General features: G+C 40.5%; 1 protein-coding gene across 2 annotated transcripts in view; it reads right to left on the reverse strand.

Moving 5' to 3' along the window:
- unc5ca (unc-5 netrin receptor Ca) overlaps window positions 1-22189 on the reverse strand; it is a 185569-nt gene that overhangs the window by 21268 nt on the left and 142112 nt on the right. Inside the window, exons 5-9 of one of the 2 annotated variants that reach the window (XM_020101085.2) lie at window positions 21961-22141; window positions 18973-19140; window positions 18509-18673; window positions 13493-13549; window positions 1582-1773 (exon numbers count right to left, since the gene is read on the reverse strand). In XM_020101085.2, the coding sequence (XP_019956644.1) occupies window positions 1582-1773; window positions 13493-13549; window positions 18509-18673; window positions 18973-19140; window positions 21961-22141 (763 nt within the window). The remainder of the gene's footprint in view (window positions 1-1581; window positions 1774-13492; window positions 13550-18508; window positions 18674-18972; window positions 19141-21960; window positions 22142-22189) is intronic. The other variant, XM_020101086.2, reaches the window with a different exon arrangement.

The raw sequence follows: 22189 nt of genomic DNA on the forward strand, positions 1-22189 counted from the left end.
GGAAAGGTGGGGGAAAGAAAGAGTGAGGAAGAGAAGAAGAGAGAGAGAGAGAGAGAGAGAGAGAGAGAGAGAGAGAGAGAGAGAGAGAGAGAGAGAGAGAGAGAGAGGAGAGTGGTGTTTGGTGGAGAGAGACATTAATACAGACCAGCAAAGACTGACAGCCGGAGACCAGGGAAGAAACAGAAAGGTACTACAGTCTGTGTGAACTGTAACGAACCAAAATGGCTTTGGACAGAATGAAATGAAATGCAACAGTGGAGTCAAGGCTTGTGACACAGTATCTTGAATAATGTTCATTCTCCGCACATATACAGTATAGTATATATTTCAGTAATTGTCCCAGAGAACAAGTAAAACCGTAGAGTCACATCCACTGATCTATGTATCTGTCATCTAGCCATCAGGTATGACAAATCTTAAAAATATATTTGATTACCACACTTTTCTGCTAAAAGTGCAGGTGCTGCATGCAACAAAGGTTGTTGTGCACCAATGAAAACATGGTGGAAGGCAGTGGACAGTGCTCCATTATTAAAGATGTTTTAGGCCTGTAAGGGGACCAAGTCTGTTTTGTGGTTTTATGTGTATATTCGAATACGGTCGCATTGTCTGCAGAACATGTAGAAAGAAAATCGATATGAAAGAATGCAGCAAGAAAAGTTAACACGCTAAGGGGACACGAGAACGGGGGGGAACATTGTGGTTTGTCTGTGCTTAAGTTGCTAACAGCTTTTCAATAATGTAAACTGAAGCTTCCCTATACTCTTGGAAAAGAACACGTTGTTCTGGTGCTGTATGTGTCATTTGTCCACCTTTTGAACAAGGTAACATGTTAAATCTTCACCCAACCAACATATATCATACTGTGCATTATAAATGCCAATAGTTAAAAGAAAGGTTTCAGTTCTGGAGTTACAGTTTTGTTCCTGCATTTAGTATCTATGTGGATAATCAGGCTGAAGCATTTGATGTTGTGAAAGACAAACATCTATTCCACTGCCATATTCCATAATAAAAAACACCATTCAAAAGAAGAAGCATGCACTGAGGAAGCCTCAGCATGCACTGTATTTTCTTTATTGCAACTGGGAGAGCATTTGTTAATATTTATTATTCAAAGAGCAGAGCACTGCAGCAGAGCAATGATGTGTTGTCGCCACACAACAACAGGGTTCTAGGTTTGAACCCATTGGACAGCCAGGACTTTTATGTTCAGAGTTTTTGCAGGTCCGGCATATTAATTGCAGACATTTTTGTGTAAAGTATAAATAGTTGTTTGTCTCTGCCCAGGATGTATCCTTCCCCTCAGACATTGGATGAGAGGCAGAAAATCTTAAAGGATAATGAAGGATGATGAACATTCAAAGACAGAAAATCCTCCAGTGGTTTTTTTCTCACCTTGCTGCGGTGATGTGAATGTGTACTCCAGGAAACCTTGATGTCACTTGGGAGTGACAGGTGACAACAGGCTTTAAACTTACTGCTTTTTGAAGTTAGGTTAGTCTTACAACTAAATATCAGTGTTTCTACCGTGATATTTTAGCCTCCCTCTGGTTCAAATGTTATTTTATCATTTCTTACCTGATCTGGCTGTTTTGATGTTGACCGACTGGAAGCCTCCATTGAGAGCTGAGGTGTCGATGATGACAGAGTCGAAGTCACGGTGGGTCTTGCGGTAGACAAAGAGCGCCACGATGACAGAGATGACCAGACACATGATCACTGCGATGACGATGCCCACGTACAGGGCCACATCATCTGTGCTCGGAGCAGCTGGAAGGGACACAAAGACGAGCAAAGACGAAGTGTTAGACCAAAGATTAGAACCAAAGATTAGGAGGAAATGTTTATTACAGAAAAAAGTTCTCATAGCTCGTAGAAAACAGCAGGGCAGCAGCGGAGAAAATTTACATCTTTTTCTATGTCTTTGCATCGCCGGGTTTCAAACAAAGTTATGTCTGTGTCATGCTCCACATGTGCTCCACAATTTCACTTTTACCTCAGATCACCCGTCACACTCAAAGGACAAGGTCTAATTCCAAATGAAACAAGCCCTCTAGCTTGTGGAATATGATCATTTGTCTAGACAGAGATAGAGCGAGGGAGGAACACCTTACGTAAAAAAACACAGAGGGCTACCGACTCTTAAACTTCAGTATGGCTGTTAATTATTTTACAGGGGTCCTAACTTTCTTCTTCAGCCCAGCCAATGTTTTATTAGTTTTTCATTGAGGACAACGGTGGAATAGTCATTCACGATCCTTTTTATATAACAGAGGAAAATGACTGGGACAATTTCAAATAATGGGTGATGAGGATGGTAAAACGGAATGAGCTACATTTGGGGATGAAGGGGAGGAGAAATGAGGAAAGGATGAGAGGCAACGACTGAAGAGCACAGGGGAGGAAAGATAAGGAGGTAATAGAAGGGAAAGCCGATATGTGGAGAGGAATATAGAAAAAAGAGAGCACACAAGCAGATGAGGAGTGAATGGAAAAGAATAGAGAGGAAAGGAGGAGATAGAGGGATGTGAGGAGAGGAGTGAGGTAAGGGTAGAGAAAAAGAAACAGAATAAAAGAGGCATATTAAAAGAGAATAAGGAAGTAGGGAAGATGAGAGGAAACAAGAAGGGCACAGAAAATCAGGGAAAGGAGAAGAGAGGAGGAAATGGGAGAGAGGAGATAACAGCGGAGGAGAGGCAAATGGGGCAAAAGAGGCAGAAATGCACTTGAACTTCAAAGCAGCAAAACAAACAAGCCTACATGTTTAAAAAGAAAGCGCCGTGAAACTTTTGGAGTAGTCTCACACTTTAAGCACCCCTCGTATAATCATGTCCTCTGTAGCTGGTAGGAGGGGATTTGTCTGCAGCTATTAAGGAGATGACAGAAAAGTGGAGGAATGCTCCTTTTTAATCTGCCCTTAAAGTTGAGAGGCAGATAACAGGCTTTTAGCTCCAAACAGCCTGAGTCATTTGCTGAAGGATTTTCTGTTGTAGTACCACAACAAGTTCGGAAAGCATGAACTTGATTATGCAGGAGAGAAGCCTTTGATGGGGCGCTCAGACATCCGTGCTTCCATATGCCTGAGCATGATGCACAGTGGGAAAGGTCACTGGTGGTGGTAGTTTCTCATTTACCACTTGAGGGAGCTATGATCCACTTCTGGTGTCTCTCTGGGGAGCCCGAGCTTGAGAGGGCAAAGCGTTTCAGTCAAGGACCAGAAAAATGAATAGGTGTTTGAGTGTAGTCAAACTCTTATGACACACTATTCTGTTAAATAACCACTGTGTGTGTGTGTGTGCACAATGAGCACAACAACATAATGTGTAATCATCACTAATGTACAGTAGGCTATATCATATAAAGTTTATATAAAATGTAGATGTAGAGATTTGTTAATGGTTGTTAATGGTTGACTTTATGTAAGCAAAATGGTTTGAAACACTGGGAGGTGTAATGAGCCATGTTCAACCCATAAATGTAGATTTTTTATACATTTGGTAATAAAAGGGATATGACCAACCACCAAGTAAACAACAGATGAAATGATTAGTTGATTAATTGATCAGTGATTGAGTGTTTCAGTTATTTTTACAAACACTGCCACATATATAGAAAATGTGAGGATTAAGAACTGTTGGGACAGTTCCCGCTATCTCTCGTCTCCAGCTGCTCATTTTCTCTTTCATCTCATCCTGACACGCTCGCCTTGAGCCAATCACCTGTAAGCTGTCAAACTTTAAAATGTTCTCACTCCCTTCTGTCAATCAGCTGTCAATATAGTTCCAGGATCAGTAAGTTACGATCACTGCTTCCACTGCTTTTCCTCTGATTACAATAAAGTGAATTTGTTTGTTCATTATGATGGGAAGCTTGCACTTTTTTTTCTGGCATTGACACAAAAAGGCAAAAGTTTGAGCCCTAAACCAAAGATTTTGAAAGTTAAAACCTTCAGGTGTGAAAATGTCACGTGCTTGTCACTTAAACCAGAATGTGTTGGATTAAACAAAACGTTAATGTAAATCACGTTAACATCCTCTGATCTGCGTGTCACAGTTTGTGCTCTTCTCACACTGTGGGTTTTTTACAGAAGCTCAAATTGCTGCCAAATATAGGTTTAGACACATATAACACAAACTTCCTCTGAGGTTCACACCTTCACGTCTCCAGAGTTTAACCCCTGCTGCTCTTGTCATGTGCAGTTACAGATTTTGCTTTTGATGTGTTAAAGAAAAGATTGGCTTAAATTCCCTAATGGCCCAAACTACATTGCTGCACAAAGTTGCCCTGTTATCAAGGTCCTTGCACTTGCCACTGGGGGAATAGAATTGGATAATCCTCTTAAGTGCCAACTCCCTGATCTTAATTATGATCATCAGCGTCTTCATCTATTAAGGGAATCTTTATCTTGCTTCTACTTAAACTTGAAGGTCTAACTTCAGAACATGTGGGAAGCCAGGCAGCCGTATAAAACACAACTTCTAAACTGCTATCCTACTTTCCCACTGTGTTTTGGGACACTTTGTGATACGTTAACTATGTACTGTACTTGCTTGTGTATGGAATGTGATTTATACCAGTGAGCCTAAAAACCCTTTCTCTACTGTCTTAGCAGTTTAAATCCCATCTCTCTCAGATCTTTCTCTACCTCTGGAACTCACATGTCTCTGTGTCTCTGACTCCCTCTGTCACCGTCTGTTTGATTTGTAGATGACAGAAACAACATGTCCCATTAGATCTTCTACCTGCCTGAGTAACCTACATACAACTGCTCCATACAAATGTTTTCTTTTTTCTTTAATTTACTTTTCCTTATTTTTCTTTTTCTGTCCTAAATTCAAATTTTCCGTGCAGCTATGACAAACATTTATAAAATGTTTCACTTAATATTATACCATATTACTTGTCTGTTATTGAATTATTACTGTACAATAATGCCTTGTGAGGATATTTTTTTTACCTTCCATTTAAGAAAATATCCCGATGACAACACAAAAACAAATACTTGCAAGCATGCAAGGCCAGTAGGTGGCGATGAAGACTACATTAAGGATCTGTGAATGCCTGTAGTGGGGTGCAGTTATTAAATTTAGCTGCTAACTTGTAATTAGACCTCTAGCAGTGCAAACAAAACATAGAGAAACCGGTGCTTGTTACACAAAGCAAATGGGAAAATACGAAGAAAGATGTGATGTCATTGTTTCCGAACTCTCCATTTTGCAGACACCGATAAACAGAAACCAATATTTATTTTTATTATTTTGGAAGGCGTTTTTTTTAAATCTCTGTTTTTAAAATGCTGTCTGCGTGCAGACGCAGAGTAAAGTTTGTTTTGCAAAATATCAGCATGGATATGGCGAAGAAGTCATAATCATCTGTTGGCAAATAAACGGTTATGCTACTGAGAAACTGAAATAGTCTTTCAATCTTTAGCATTTTTGAAAAAAAAAAAGTAGAATTGTAAAGTAAAATTTCTTTGTTGGGATGATTTCTCATTATCTCTCTTAATACTCAATGACAAGAGAATGAAGTCAGATAGTAAAATGGTAAACAGACTGTGTTCAGTGTGTACAGTGTTTTTTTAGTATTTGCGACCACTCAAGGTGCATCAGGTCATATTCACCCATTCACACAGTGTCTAACAGGATGTGTGCACTTAACACCATAACACAATAGGTGTAAAGATGGTACATGGATTTGGGGTTAAGTATCTTCCCCTAAGACACTTATACACACAAGCTGGAGGAGCCAGGAATCAAACCACCGACCTTCCAATTAGTGGATGGCCCGCCACCTCCTGAGGCAGAGAAAATTTAGAATTCAGACACACACATGCATGCACACACACTCTTCTTCTGCTTCTTCTCTTCTTCATTTCATTGTGCCTCTACATAAAATGACTAACTGCTGCTCTGGTTGAAACCTGCCTTTTCTTTAACGCTGATGTTCTCGTGCCGTCTGACAGCCTAGCATAAACGGTTGCCTTACTCTGACAAGATGGAGGCTGAACAAGGAACTGAACGTCGGTGTGCACTTTTGACCAAACGCAGATGAATGAATAATGTGTCAGGCCCTCTGCGTGTGTCTAAGTGTGGCTCGGGGCTGTGCTCTGTGAAGCCAGAATGTCAAAAAACGCTGATGTAAGAATGAGGAATGAGCAGAGCCTGATCCGTACTGATAGTTACACACCTATAGTATGTTCATTTTTATAAACCCTCATGAGAGCACTGACACATCCAGATCAACTTTTACGCACAAGTCAAGTGTCCATGTGCTGTTTTCCCATCTTTCCTCTGTTTCACTCCCTTGTAGCTGACAGGCAATTTCATGTCTGAAGCACTCACCCGCAAGCTCGGCTGAATTGAGGTTAGATTAAAAATATATGCATCACAGTGGACACACCAGAAAGAAATTGCATAGGCGATAAATAACCTGGAAAGAGAGATGCACGTTCAAACATCCTGTCTGTGATGTTTCAGCCAGTACAATCTGACAACTCTCTATAGGAGCGAACGCTCACTTCTAAAGGTAAGCACACAAACACACACACACACACACACACACACACACACACATACATCTGAGCGAATGTAGAACAAACATGTCTCTCAATAATTACCTGGTGGCCCACAACGCTCTAATTTGTCCTGCTGGTTTCACAATCAACCGTACATATGTGTTTAAACCTCTTTATATACAGTCTATGGTTTAAACTCAGTGTTTCCCATACATTGATTATTTGTGGTAACCCGCTAGAATCTCAGCATTGACTGCCACGTATTGATTTTCTATGGGGTTTTTTCCCTGCAAGCAGCAGTGATTCACTCAGCCCCTGCTTGTCTCTCACTCCTCTCTCCATCTCTCTCACAAACACATCGACGACTGACCCATCCGTCATAATTCCCCCACATGGGTGGACAAAAAATCCATAACGTTTTTACCGTCCCCGTCTGTCTTTCCGTCTTCACAAAATCTTGTTATTGGCATTAGGGACAGTGATGGAGACGTGTAAGAATTTCATGTATTTTTGACGATGTAGCAGCTTTTCCTTTTTTAACATTCAAAGCGATTTGTCATGGTTTTGCATAACAGGTTTACCTTCCTGAAACAAGACTGAATATTGTGTTGTGCCTACAGTAAGTGTGATCAATGCCAAATGATGTTTGGTGGCAAAGAAAAATTATATTTTGCCAGTATTCACTGTGCACCTGCCTAATTCAGTTTGTGTGATTGAGTGAGTGAGATAGTGTATAAAAGTAAATGTGTGTGTGTGTGTGTTGGCTGACTGATGCTCCAGTAATAATTGGCATTGTAATTGAAATTGTGTCACTTATCCAGTACATCTCTGGGAATTTGGTTACATACAGTTGTTAACTGTGTGTGTGTGTGTGTGTGTGTGTGTGTGTGTGTGTGTGTGTGTTTTTACAAGTGCACAAACCTTTAAGGCTAAGGAAGTTGCATAAATTATACACTCTCTCTCACACACAGCTGATTACACACACAGGCCAGCGGAACAGAAGCCCTGGTTCACCCTCAGTCACCATGGATCCTCGGCTATTGATTGGTTGAGCTCTTTGTCATTCCACGGGTCCATCCAATCTGCCACGGAGAGGATTTAAAGAAGGATGGAAACAAGGATAACTCAGCTTAGCTCATCTCTATCGTCTGTGTGATCTGCATCCAGAGCAGAGCTGTGGACAATCACTACTTGAACCTCATTCAACGGCCTTTTTGATCTTTTCTTGGCACAAACAGCTTCCATACTGCACTCCTGGCAAGACACGTGTGCTCTAAGTAACTGGCAGGGAAGAGCGGAAGAGAGAGACAGCACAAGAGAAAGAAAGAGAAAGAGAGAGAGAGCCAAGCCTGATTTGTAAATTTGTCTATATCGTCTAGAGTGAGGATGGAATAAAAAACTAAAAACTTGACGGTTGTTGTTGCCAAGACGTAACGAATGGAGTCACAGCAGGAAGAAAGGTGCATTTCTAAACAACTCTGTATATAAAGTCATTGGAGCCCATTCATTGTGTAAAACCCTTGTGTCTTAGAGCAATTGTAGCTGAATATAAGCCAACTTGTCCAACTTAAAAGAAACATTAAAACCTCCTTCAGTGTTAATGCCAATAAAACAATCCCCCGTCACACGTATCCATGGCTCAGCTCATAAAGGGGGCATAGATCCCACTGGAGCATTTTTAAACAGTTAATTAAGTTGATCAGTCTCACAAAGGGAGCTGTGACTTCCACCACAAAGGAACACACAGGCAACAAGTGAGTCCAAATGAAAGATGGTTTATTTACTATGATGCATTAACATGGGATAAATGCAATGACTGATAACTAATCAAAGATTCATGGTGGAATGAAGAAGCAATCTAAACTAAAAGTAATGAAATGAGCTGATGGGACAACTTGAGCAATGGTGGAAGATAATCATGCTTAAGGGGAAAATATTGTATAGAAATGATGTTAACAGATGCTAAGACATCTATTCTAAATTGAGGATTAAAAGTCATGTAATGACATTAACCCAGTCATTATTAGCAGGGTAGAAATAATTGGCCTTTAGCCTACTTGGATTAGTGCTGATGAGCTGTAGAGATTTCTTTGGCTGGTACCCAAAGCATTAGCTGACGGCCCGGTAACCTTACGTCAAATCGAGGTGGCTTTTCCCTGAAGAGTTGCTGGTTGCCAGACAAAGGAGGTTCTGCCAGAGGGCCCAGCTGTTTCAGGGTTTAAGGACTGCCAGCAGGGTCTTTATTTGGCATCAGGATTTTTGTTTAGATGGTCTGAAGGAGGCATGCAGCCGGGTTGGTTGCAGCAATGACTAACTCTAATTCATGTACTTAGCAAACGGAGCACGACTGACTATGTAAGCCAAGCAAAAAATAAAAAGATGAAAAACAAAATTTTAGTTGTGCCATTTTAGAGTAGCTTCTGATTTGGTTTTTAGAAAAAGCAAAGCATTATGCAAGAAAAGTTAAGTGAAATTTAAAAAACAAAGGTCAGGAGTGATACTGCGGCAGAGCATCGCAAAGAAAAGAACAGACGTGGCTACAAGGCCAAGATGTAAAGAGCAATGCACTTAACATTGAACTGAAGCTGAAATACACTTCTGAGGAAAAGTCCTGGTTTTCTCCCTTTGTTTCAGCTGGAAAAAAAAAATCCTTTATATAACAACTGAATTGTTAAATCTGGAGTTCACTTGTAAAATGTGTTAAACAAAACTGCAATCCACCATGAACTTATATCACAATACGCAAACAACGACTTTATGGGCGTGGTTAATTGATTTAATCAAGAGAATCAACTATTTCTAACACAATCAATACATGCATAGGACATTATATATGTGTGTGTATGTGTGTGTATATATATATATATATATATATATATATATATATATATATATATATATATATAGTCTGATATATTCTGAATTGTCACAAGGTGGCAGTGTAGTTGGTTACATGGTAGATGTTGATTTGGACCTCACAATACATATTTCAACTTTTCTGAGAGAACTGCATCAAATTACTCCGAAATACTTGAGGGATAATAACAACTAGGTTACAGTCTAACATAATTGTTCCATGATATTTAGGACACATTTAAGAAAGGTTAGGACAGGTTGTCTATGGACGTGTTTAGACCTGGTATTCACATTTGTCTCAGTTGATCCGATCACATGCAGACAGCTTTAAATTCGTAAGCTCACAAGTGGCATTAGAATGTTTCTCCACATGCATCTCGATTTACCACTTGTGATCAAGTCTCACTTCCCACTTTACAAGGAAATACAAACGTTAGTAATTTCCAAATGATGTTTTAGCCAGTCTGATTATACAGATGGGTCCGTTGTTAATGTGTTTGTGTGTCGGTGTGAGAGGGAGAGACAGACAGAGACAGAGCAGAGTCAGGAGGGACTGAGAGAATCAGTGCTCTACGATAAGAGATAAGATTTGACTCATTTTACAAAAAAATAGACAATCAATCTGTGACGGTCAGTGGTGATACTGTGGCCAGAAATTAATCAATGTATGGGAAACACTGAGGGGAGTTAAAATGTGTTCGGTGTGGGTCTTTGGATTGGGCCCAGCACGCATTTGTGTTGACATTGCTAAAAGGCACTGCATCTAAAGGGGTCCTGAGTGCGTCTTGGGAGCATTCAAACCTGCACTTGTGTCTACTTGTGCTCGGATCACCTGAGACGTGTGTTAATACCAGGTCTGAACAGGGATGTGATCTGTCATTTGGAAACCCCCTGAGGAGTGAGGAAAAGGGAGAGACGAAGGAATGTGGTGTTTTTGTGTGAGTGTCTTTGAAAGTCCAATGTAGGAGGAGTGACTCACACCTTAATGATAATCCTTTCATCTTCTCTGAGGGAAGCAGCCACCAAATATTAACCAGGGCTGAGTCCTGTTGCAGGATTCTATTGCTTGTTGGCCTTGTGTCCAGTTTTAATCCACCAGGCTTTTACTGTAAATCTCTCTTACATCTTTCCTGTGAGCGAGATGTTATTTTCTCTGTTCCATATGAGTCTGAAGGTTTAATTGGAGGATGTCAGGTCCATAAAGAAGCTGAACGTTGCCACTATGAACTCTTTGAGGGCTTTGAGGCCAGGAATGTCCGCTACATCTGTAACTGACACAAACAGCTATGTCATATTCTTAAATTCTCAACAAAAATAAAGATACAGAAGCAAAGACATTAGGGCACAAAGTAAAAACATGCATCGCTTTTTGTATGTAAAGGCAGCATAAATGACACGGTGAGAAACCACTGCCGTATATCTTTTTAATTGTATTTATTTCAAACTATTCTGTGTCATAAATACAAATCATTTAGAATAGCTGTGTCTGTATCTATATCTAAAGTTTTCTGTATTTGATTCCTACTCAAGGTCTCATTTATGGGCTTCACTCTTGGCAAACAACTTAAAATCCTCTTTCATTTAGGTTTTCCAACCATAGCACCATGTGCACTTATAAAGAGGTTGACAGTGTCTACAGTTCGACTATATTGACTGGCAGAGACATTATTGTGACATCCACTTAGGTGTGAATGAACCTAGTTGTGGTCAAGGCACATTTTAGACAGTAAGAATAAATTAAGGATTAATGCACTCTCACGTCAAAATCACAAACCATCTCTCTGAGAAGGTGGAAATTGTCTTCTTGTTTTGGAGATTATATTCCCATACAGAGAAGATAGGACAAGGACCATGTTTTAGAAATCTTAGCGTATCTACATAATAATTCAGTCTCTTGAGACCATATCAACTCCCAGCAGATGGAGCGTGGTCACGGTTGTGCAACAGAGCAGTACAATCTTCTATGTTGCTCCTTTAACTGAAAGCTGAGGATGCAGAATATGATTTTGCTAACAAAGCTGTGCAGGTGGTCGGTACTGAATTTGTTATCTGGCCTAGACATACTCTAATACACAAACCCACAGGAGACAAGCCACAGTTCTGTTTATATAAAGTGTTTGCACATGTCCCTTTGAGACATTATGTCACATACACATACTAGCAGCCCAATGGAAACGTATAATATAAGCATGAGTCTAAATTGAATTCAGGGACAATATGCAGAAGCCAATAAAAAGGATGATTCAGGTAAAATGTCACTATCAAGATAAGTATGCTGTCATTGTTCAGACTAAATCTAATAAATAAATAAATGGCAGTTATGTAGTGTAGTCACACTGATTAGCAAGTCTCAAAGCCACTCATGCAACCTCCCAGTGCTCGTGTTACTGACTGTATTTTTTGAATATTAAAAACCAGAGTGACAATCTGTTAAATGAGCTCTGACTGTTTCCATCTCCTCACGAGTTCCCTCTCTATCTGTATCTGTCTGGGACCAGACATCTCACAGAAACACCCCAGGAAGACAAAATCTGCTTCAGCAGACCCTCGACTGGAATCATTAGAACCCGTCACAGATGCTGGTGGACTGTTCTGAAGATGAAACGAAAGCTCCTGCGACGAGCGAAGGAAGAAAGCCCAGTAATAACGGATGGCAGAGGTCTGCTTGTCTCTGTCTTCCTCACAGTTTATAGCAAATCTCCCTCATTATGTCACTATGTGGAACCAATAATACCAGTGAGAGATGGACAGAAGAAAGAGAAGGAGAAGGGAGCAGGATAGGATGGACGGAAGGTAAGAAGAACAGCTGAATATATTTTTACACCTTAATAACATTTCCCACTCTGTTTTATTGTTTCTATATCATTGTTTCTTTCAAAGTCGCACAGCCCAGACCAGGTGGTCTTGCCGTCTCAGCCAGATATGTTTCATTTTCAAGAATGACGTTTCGCAGCAGACCCATCGGACAAATTCCTCGTTCGTTTGTTGGATTCATCAAATCAGAATGGATCAAACCAGTAGAACTGATTAAAAATGTACAGTCAGTTCATCGTCCATACTGTTGGACCTTATTGAGCTGAGTTGTTAGTGAAACAATGTGCTTGTAAACACAAAGCGAGTGTTGAGAACTGAGGGAAACTGCCTGTTTTGGCAACGACACAAAGCCGCCTGGCTTCTCTCCAAAATGACCACAGCTGCAACAAATTGTGAATCGAGTGAACTGGCGCTGAATCGATTCACCGCCATCACACAGATAGAGGGAGAGAATCAAGTTCATTAAAAGAATCTGTCACCACCACAGTGCATCTGTTTTCAAGACATAACATAGGGATATCTGATTTCCATTATGGACCGGTTGTTTTAGCAGATTCAGAATGTTATGAATGTTATGTGCTTCTGCTTCTTTCCTCTTTCAATGTTTTCATATCTTCACCAAGGAGTGTGTTTAACAGGATTCTGCAAAGCAACTCAACTACTTTCCATTACATTTTGTGGAGGGGTGGAGCATGACACAAAGAAGAACCCATAAAGTTTTGGTGTGGATCCAGGGTGTCTTCTTCACTTTCTTTATCACTGCGAGAGGGTGTTTTTTGACATTTCTGTCTCAGAGAATAATTCATGGATCTTGAAGTAAACTGCAAGCATACTTAGGGACTGCATTTTATAAGTGTGTGTAATTTGGTGCAGATCTAGCTCATTTAAATGTGGTTTCATAAGGGGACTGTTGGGCTTTGTGGATGCATGCATTCTCTAAATGCCACTATTTTTTTATTTTCTGTTTTAGCAGAAAGGAAGAAGGAAAACCTCGAACTTTGGTTTATGTTTTTAACTTTAAATTATATTCCTATTAAACAAGAGAAGGTGTAATAGATTCATCTTATCATGACTTCCTTTGTCTGAGAACAGAATAAAAAACAAGTGAAGCCACCGTCTAAAGACATTTGTTTGATCAAAACTAGAAAAAGGATTTGACATGAAAAGCACAAATCATAAAAACCCTCAAACAACAAACCACAAAGTCTGATCCAAAGGTCAACGGTAAATGAAAAGAAGGAAACACTAAGATGAGTTAAGACAGAAGAAGGATGGATGATGATAAAACAAAAAACATCGACTTACATGGGATTCCCAAATCACTCTTTTCTTTGGACTCAGTGGACTTCTGAAACAATGAACCTTAGGATAGGGGGAGGAAGGGGATGATGGAATGGATGCAAGGAGAAAGGAGAGGGACAAAACAAAAATCAAACAAACGTCAAATAAAATGGGACAGACATGACAGGACACAACAAAATGTATTGACGTGACAAAGTTTGTTCCTTCGTGCCAGATACACTGTACTTTATCCTCTACAGTAATACCAGATAATAAAATAGAAATAAAAAAAGAGGATTTAGAAACCCCGTGTCTGTAAGGCAGTTACTGTTGTGTCATGTTGAATGGTCCACTTAGGGCAGAGAGAAGGTTTAAGACACAGATAAACTGCTGATGTACTGATGAATAATTGAGGTGCTAGTGTATAATTAATAAAGGCAATGCAGCAACATGGTGCCTTTAAAAGCTTCTTGCCAGACCAGCTGATGGTAGAAGACACACACAGATTGGGCACCAAAGGGAAAGGGGCACTGACGAGGTTAAGTGGGGTGACGTGCGAATAAAAAAACATGCAGCACACATGATTGGACGTTGAAGGTGAGACGGGCGACATTGCTCGGACGAATTTCGAGGTCCACTTAGCATGTTGCCCCACTGTTATATCAGACTTTTAAAAGTCTTTTAATAAGGGATGTAGCAAAAGATTGCATTTACATGATAGCATCTACCAAACGTCTGAGTGAGCGATGATAAGAACAGCAGCACGCCATGACAAAGATTTATCATGTTCTAATTATAACACATTTGTTCAAACAATATTGAAACAAGACGGCAGTAAAATGGAGCATGACTGATTCAGTAAAAGCCGATGTAAGTGTTATGGAAAGAAAAGACGCGAGGACAAAACATTTAGAAAAAGGGAGCAGAAAACGGTGAACGCACAATGAGCTGAAAGCAAATTGAATCCACAATGAGAAGAAACAAAAATGGGAAGAGAGCTTTCAATGGGGAGAAGGCTTGTTTGATGCTCTCCAGCACCTGCTGATCTTTTTGTACAATACAACAAACATTGTTACATAACAGCCAGTATCTCCAGTGCTCTCTGTGCTCCGAGGGACCACACGGTGGATTTTCTTTGCTCAGGAAGTCGTTTTTTTTAGTAGCACATGTTCACACCAACACAGTGAGAGAGTAGGTAGTGAGTGAAATGTCGTGCTCTCAAGGATGACACAGTGAATCTCTGAGTGAATCTGTTCCAGGAATCCTGATCGATGTGTCAGACAAATGTCAACAGGCCAGCATACATCAAACTCTAAAAAAGTAAAACACACACAAACACATACACACACACACACACACACACACATATCACACAGACAAGCGCATAACAGCTACATCTCAGATATACACAGAAGCAGAGGAGGCACTCCATGCAAGGCAGAGTGTGTGAGGTCAAATGGATTTCTACCTCTAAGGATTTAACAGGACAACTTTAGAAAAAAAAGTTTGGAAGAGAGAGGGAGCTGGTGAGAGAAAGAACGAGAGAGACGGGGAGTGTAGAATGATGTTTTCCAGCACAAAATCAATGATGGAGGACTGTTGAAAACATTAACCCCCTGTGGCGGTGGGGTGTGGTTAGGGCGCCAACTGCTGGACGACAGGGAGGAGTGGCTCAGCCGGTGATTGGACAGTTGTGCAGAATCAGGTAATCAGTCGATCAATAAGAGCATGCTGGTAGCCTGGTTCTGGTCTCTTGCAGTAGGCTGGGCATCTGACGCGGGAGCAGAGCACAAGATGTGTGAACGTGTGGACGCGAGTGGGTCAAGCGACCCTATGATATGTGTGTGCGCCTGAGGGCATTAATTCTAGCCATCTTTTCCCGGAGCAGGCTGAGTATCCCCCCCCTTACACACTGACAGTGACTTATTATCATTTACAGTCAACGTTACATAAATACATAAATGCATCGTACTCTGTGTTCATTTTATCTGTATTTGTGTCGTCTGAAAGCTTTCAGATAAAAATTAAACAGATTAGATTGAGCAGTGCCACTGGAAATCGTGAGGGGGCAGTGTAGCTAACAGTTCAAGCGAGACGATTGTAGGACACAAGGAAGAAATTTCAACAATAGTGGAACTTTTTGAGTAGAGATGGCTGAGAAACTACGGGCGTCTATATGATGTTACTACAAACAGGCAACATTATCCGAACCCCCTCTATTGTCATCATGTTTGTTGATGTCATGAGAAACTCTCATGTCCGTGCTGCCCTCTAGTGGATGTATTGCTTAACAACATTGCCAACGTAAAGGACGCCGAGAAGGATGAGGATAGTGACGGTAACATTGTTGGAAACGGACGAATCTCTTCACGAATGCGAAGGAGGCTTAAATGTAAAGAACAGACTTTAAAAGAGTCATCATCCAACCATGGAAGAACGATCAGTCATTTAAAGCCTAGAATGCTCTGGATGCAAAAAGAACACTTGAACAAACACACACACACACACACACACACACACACATACACACACAGAGTTCAGAGTTTCCTGTTAATGCTACAGGAAGCAGTTGAAACATTAGTGCTGACATAAAGCCACGTCTGTGGAGTCATTTTAAAGACAGAAAATCATTCAGGGGAAATGAGCCTAAATCTATACCTCTCTGGGTTTTATCCCAGATTCCGTGGCCATACCTCACTGGCCTCAGGGAATCCTTTTGATGGATCAGAGACGCACTATATAATACACTGTGTTGGGAGTGGGCAGGGCTCTGCATATACAGGAAGTTCTGTCAATAATGTGCCTACGGGAACAGGCTTTGGAGGGATCATTTTATATTATTCAACTGCTCATGTCATCTGTTAAATCACCACTATCTATTCCCCTCTGGCAGCAGAGTTCCTCACACAACTAACAGTTCACTCAGAGTCAGGCTTTGTGCTCACGGATAAATTATATTATTCATTCATGACTGGGTGACTAATTTGTTGAATTTTTATTTGATCAAAAATAAATCACAAATTACAAATCACATGATCAGGAAGATCAATTTTATATCTGTATAAGTGCATGAAAAATCACCCTAGACTTTATATAAGGGTGGAGGATATATATTTTAATCTCAAGAGACCGTCCATGTAAGGAAAGGACAAAATAAAATTTACATAATATAAAGGCAGCAGCCCAAAAAATGTCCTAAGATATAAGAATGAGGGACAATGGCTGTGCTTTAGCCTAGAAAACCATTCTCATATTAAGCATGTAGGCATGAAAATCTATGATGCAGTATTAGTATTCAGAGTTTTATCTCCATCCGTTAAATGATATACATTTGTACTGAATCATCAGGTCAGTTTTAACTTTAACTCTTAAAGTGTTTCTCATAGAAATGTTTTTTTATTAGGATGAGCACAGAGCCAAACTTGTGTTTCTCTTGTTCCGTGAGAAGAAAGACTAATGAGAATTGATGACATAATTACAAGCAAAGGTCTATATGTGCACTACTTTATTTCTGCTGTTACATTCTCTCTCCTCTTCATTCCGACAGGCTTCTCCCTCCCCTCACGTCAGATACTTGTCTGCCAATTACTCTGAGCGCAGGGAGAAACAAGGACTATTCCTACAAGTCAACAAATATAATTGCCTCCACCTTGGAAAAAACTGCTGCTGCTATACTTGTGCCATTATGACTCAACCCACATTTTCCATGCTGTTTCAAATTTTAGCACACTCTTCTCTCTGGTGTCAGAAATTGTAAAGGGGCTGTGGATGATTGTTTCATATCATTATTGATGCTATTTTCCATATAAAACAGGAGTTTTTGACTTGACTGATGTCAGGTGCAGAGCGAATTGCTCTAGAGGAGAAAGAGGAGCAGGTGAGCCTTGAAACCAGAGGGACTGAGAGGACGAGTCAGGGAAAAGAAAAGGAGATTGAGGAAAGGAGATTGAATGCAAAGAGCAAGGTTTGTAGGAGGAGAGGGGAGTAAGGTGAGGAGGGAAGAGGAAAATAGAAAAAGAGGTGAGACAGGAGGATGACGCCAAGTATCTGCAGAAACTTTGCTGCTACACGAGTGATGAAAATGCACACACTAAAGTTGACAGAGGAAACAAAGCATAGGTTTTATTTTAATTCTATATAACATTTCCAAACTTGACGGAGGGATGCGTTATGGGTCGGAGAAAAACCCATGACATTTGGGTGCCAATCTGGATCAGGGGCAGGTCCAGTTATTTCTTCTTCACATTGCTGCATTTATTGGCCATTTTCACTAATATACCAGGGAATAATTTATGGAACTTGATGAAAAAAATCAAGAACCTTTCGGATAGGAATATTTATAAGTGAGTGAAATTTGACGCAGCCTGATTGAATTTAAGTGACTGTTTTAAGGGGCCTTGGCAGAGGTATGCACTCTTCTGAGAGCTATTGCTATTTGAATATTGTGTATTTTTTGTTGATTTTGTACTTCATGTGTCTTTGGTACTAATCCTGTATACAGCTATGATGATTCTTGGCCTTTTTTCATCACGATGAGTCCCTGCAAACTAGGAACATCGACTTGCATTTATTGTTTGTCCATTTCTCTGGGAAAGTGCAAAACACTCTGCATCTACTTTTCTTGACAGTCTCTATGACACGTAACAGTGTGTTTCCTTCACCCTGACTGTGACCTCACATGCAGCCAGAAAGGATCACCATGAAGAACAAATGCAATTCTCCCCAGAGGTTTCCCACCTCTGCTTTATTTATTTATTTATTTTAAAACTATTTCAAATATTGAGTTATAGATTTATCAGTCAGGATTTTAAATGGTTTAAATCATGTTTTGTTGCACTTCACTCACCAGCCCGATAACTGCCTCATATAAGGTCAATTTACTTCCAAGTCAAATATCATCTGGAGCAGACACAGCAATGCGTTTGTTCAAACTGACATACTCATTTTCATGGTTAGGTAAGACGTATGACACAAATTCAATATATTTACAAGAGACCTGTCAATGCTTAGTCTCTGAGAGAATCATTACTGTCAACTCACTTTGCATACAGAGTCCGTCGGTGCAATTCTGAGACTGGAGCACGAGCCCCTCGCAGTCCTTCCCTCCGTTCTTAGGAGCTGGGTTGTTGCACTCCCTTCTCCTCCACTGGGTACACTCTGTCCCACAGGCTGACCACTTACTCCATTCGGTCCACACACCGTCCACTGGAGGGAAAAGAGCCAGGGGAATAGGAATCACAAGATGAGACACGGGATGTGAAAAAGATGAGGCCAAGAATAATGTCCTCAGTTCTGCCCCAAACCCTCTGACGTGTAGCATATAGAGGATAGAAAAGTAGAAAATAGAAGTGAAATCTGAGCACAAAGGGACACAGGCAGAGATGTGTGGCCTTACAGTAAAACAGCACAAAGGAGAAGTGGATACAGTTCAGTATAATATGGCCATGGTAGCGTGAATACATTGGCGTATACCATTGAATTAATTTGGAATAGAGCAGAATTACCGGTGCACAGTGTGGTGCAGGACAGTTTCTGGATGGCCTGTCCGTCACAGGGCAGTCCGCCGTTGAGAGGGGCGGGATTAGTGCAGCTCCTGGTTCGTTTCTGGAAACCTCGACCGCAACGGCTGTTACACACTGACCACTCCGTCCAGGTCGACCAACCACCGTTCACTGAGAAAAGAAAGAGATCAGTCACTTAAGTGCATTGATCCATCAGTGCTTTCATAACCCTTTAATAGCCACCACCTTGGAGACACCACATATCCAAAGGTGCTGTCAATTGTGCACTTGAGGCAGTTAAGATATATTAGGTTAAAAAAAAAAGGTAAATCAGCCACAGTAACAAAGTAAAAAAACCAGCGTTTATTCCTTTTCGTTGAATTTTCAGTCCGTCAAAAGAACAGGGTGTGAGGGGTTTCCTCCAAACTTCAAGCTATAAAGACACTGACATAACATACAGATCTGCCACAAAGCTCTCATAAAGGTTAATGATAAAAGCAATGACCCCCACATATCCTCTATGACTAAGGAATTCATTTTCGATTTCCTGTAAGTAAAATAAAGTTTAGTTATGCAATTACACTATACACATAAAGAGCAGAAAATCAAAGATATAAGCTTTTTCAATTGATTAATGCACTTTGACATAATGTGCGTTTATGGTGTTGAATGATGTCAATGTATTATATATATTTTATATTTTTAGATTGTTCTTTATGTGTATGAATTAACTGTTGTGCATTTTTCTACTGAAATTGCTCCTTGAGGGACCAATAAAGTGTTTTTAACTGAACTACGGAACAAACTGCAGCAGATATACAAATATAAATACGTCAAGATGTGTAATGTTTCACAAGAAATGGCTGTGATGAAGGAATTTAATGACACAAGCCGCATCCCGAGTGATTTTAATCATCTCTTATCCGAGGGGTCGTCCCTGATGGAGAAATGTGTGTTTCATTTTACTGAACAATTTGTCTTGATGGAGTCAGTGTGTGTTTTACAGATGCCAGGAGGCTGGGTCGTTGAAGTTTAGTGGGAACAGACACTCACACTCTCACACACACACACACACAAACACACACACACACACACACACACAATTGTTTGATTACACTGCTGCTGTGGCACAAATTTCCCCTGCTGTGAACACACTCAGTAACAGAAGACACAGACTGACACACATATGCAGAATCATTAAGTTGTATAACTGACAGTTAAACCATCATTCTGCTTGCAAGTTGATTCCCCTTGTTGCTCAGCACACAGGGAGAAAATAATATATAAAATGAAAAAAGAATAATGTGGTGCGAGTCTCTGTAGTCTGTTTTTTTCACTCATGTCTGCACCTCTGTGAGGTTCTACTGCATTCTGTCACATTTGACCTCATTAATTTTTACTATCGAAGATTTTCATGAGTGAAAAAAACGTGGCAGTGTTAGCGCAGACAATGACGAGGGCAGATGAGACGGAAAGGGAGGAATCAGGTATAAAGTTGGAATGAGTCACAAGGACATCCAGAGATTTGACATGTGCAGAGGTGTAGTGGGCTGAAATTCCTCTGCTGCTGCTTCTGTCTCGGCCCAGTGGACAGTGCCCACTCTGCTTCTTTCCCAACATCCAATTAGAAATGAATCATCCACCAGGAAATTCAGATACAGTTACTTTTTGTCATACTTTTCCTTCCTCCTCACCTGTCTTCATTCCATCTATATCTGCTCCATTTTCTCCCCCATATGCTCTCGGTTTTTATTTTTTCCTCCGCTACTATTTCACCTTGTCAACAGTGTCAGCCAGGCCGCTGTGCAGCTGAGAAGATTGAACAATCTATTTCTGTGAGGATACATCAGTGTCAAACCACTCCATCGCTCGCCGTGTGTATCCAACACGCACACATGCACCGTTACTTTTGATTGAAACACTCCTCCCAGTGAATTGAGCCCGTGTTATATTTGAGAGGAACACTGTTTGTGTGTGATACGTGTGTGTTTTCCTTATATATTGTTTCTCCTCAAAATGTTTCCTATCCCCTCATGTCGTGCTGGCATTTGGTAAAATGAAAAAAAAAAAAACGGGAAAGCGAATCATATGAGGCATTTTCCCTCCTCGCAAAAACCTCTTTCTTCAGTGTTTTTGTTAACAGAGGGGCTTGGACTGAAAAACAAACCAATACCCTTCAGAAGAGAACTCTTCAAATCTATATTTTCACAGATGTTATCGTGCCATATGTTGCAAAACTCATTTGGTGGCAGCTCAAAGTGCAGTCGTTTGGAAAGCCAGGGTCTTTTCATTTCAAACTGAAGGTGTGATTGGTGGGTTTTAATTGCACGGGGGTAAGGGTGATGACGGAATATTGGGCTAATCACAAAGAGCGTGTGTTGGCATGGCAGTAAAGCTAATTTCATGTAGCAGATGGGTGCTGGCTTGGCTCATCGGAGACAATGTTGGGTAACTGCAGCTCGCATTTAAAAAAAGTGTCAGATTGGTAAAATCTTAAAGGTACAGTGTGTAGAATCTAGTGACACCTAGTGGTGAAATTGCATGTGGCAGCTGAATACCCCTCACCTCACACTCCCCTTCCAAACATGACATAAAACCTGTAGAAGCCTTCAATTGTCATAAAAACTCAAAAGGTGTTTTTCCTGTCTGAACTACTGTAAAAAAAACATGGTGGCCTTCGTACAGAGGACCCCCTCGATGTAGATATAAAGTATTTAAATACAAAAGGCCCCTTCTAGAGTATAGAAAACAACAATCAATAAAACTCTGATGAAACACATTAGTGAAAACATAACTAGGGTTATTGTATATTCAATTTGTGCCAATAGATTATTTTCTCCTAAATCTTAAACACTGAACCTTTAAATATAAGTCACATAAAATGTCACATTCACCTGAAAACAGATAAACCTGAATCAGTATAATTACAGCTTTAAGTAGAAATGTCTCTAGTTATGTCTTTACACACAAAGACACAAGCACAAAACTTACCGTAAACAATAACGGTGGCTGTCGTGCTTCTTCTTTTCGCCACAATGTTCTTAGCCACACACGTGTAGTTGGCGGTGTCGGACAGCCGCGCCTGTTTGATGATCAGGTTGTGGTCGATGGTGATGTAAAAGTTTCTGTCCTCTGCTGGGTCAATGATCTCCTCATTCTTCAACCACTCCACCTGGAAAACAATGAGCGGAGAAAACAAGGGCACTATTAATAATGTGTC

This window comes from Paralichthys olivaceus, chromosome 4 (assembly GCF_024713975.1).
Source record: "Paralichthys olivaceus isolate ysfri-2021 chromosome 4, ASM2471397v2, whole genome shotgun sequence".
Taxonomy (NCBI): Eukaryota; Metazoa; Chordata; class Actinopteri; order Pleuronectiformes; family Paralichthyidae; genus Paralichthys; species Paralichthys olivaceus.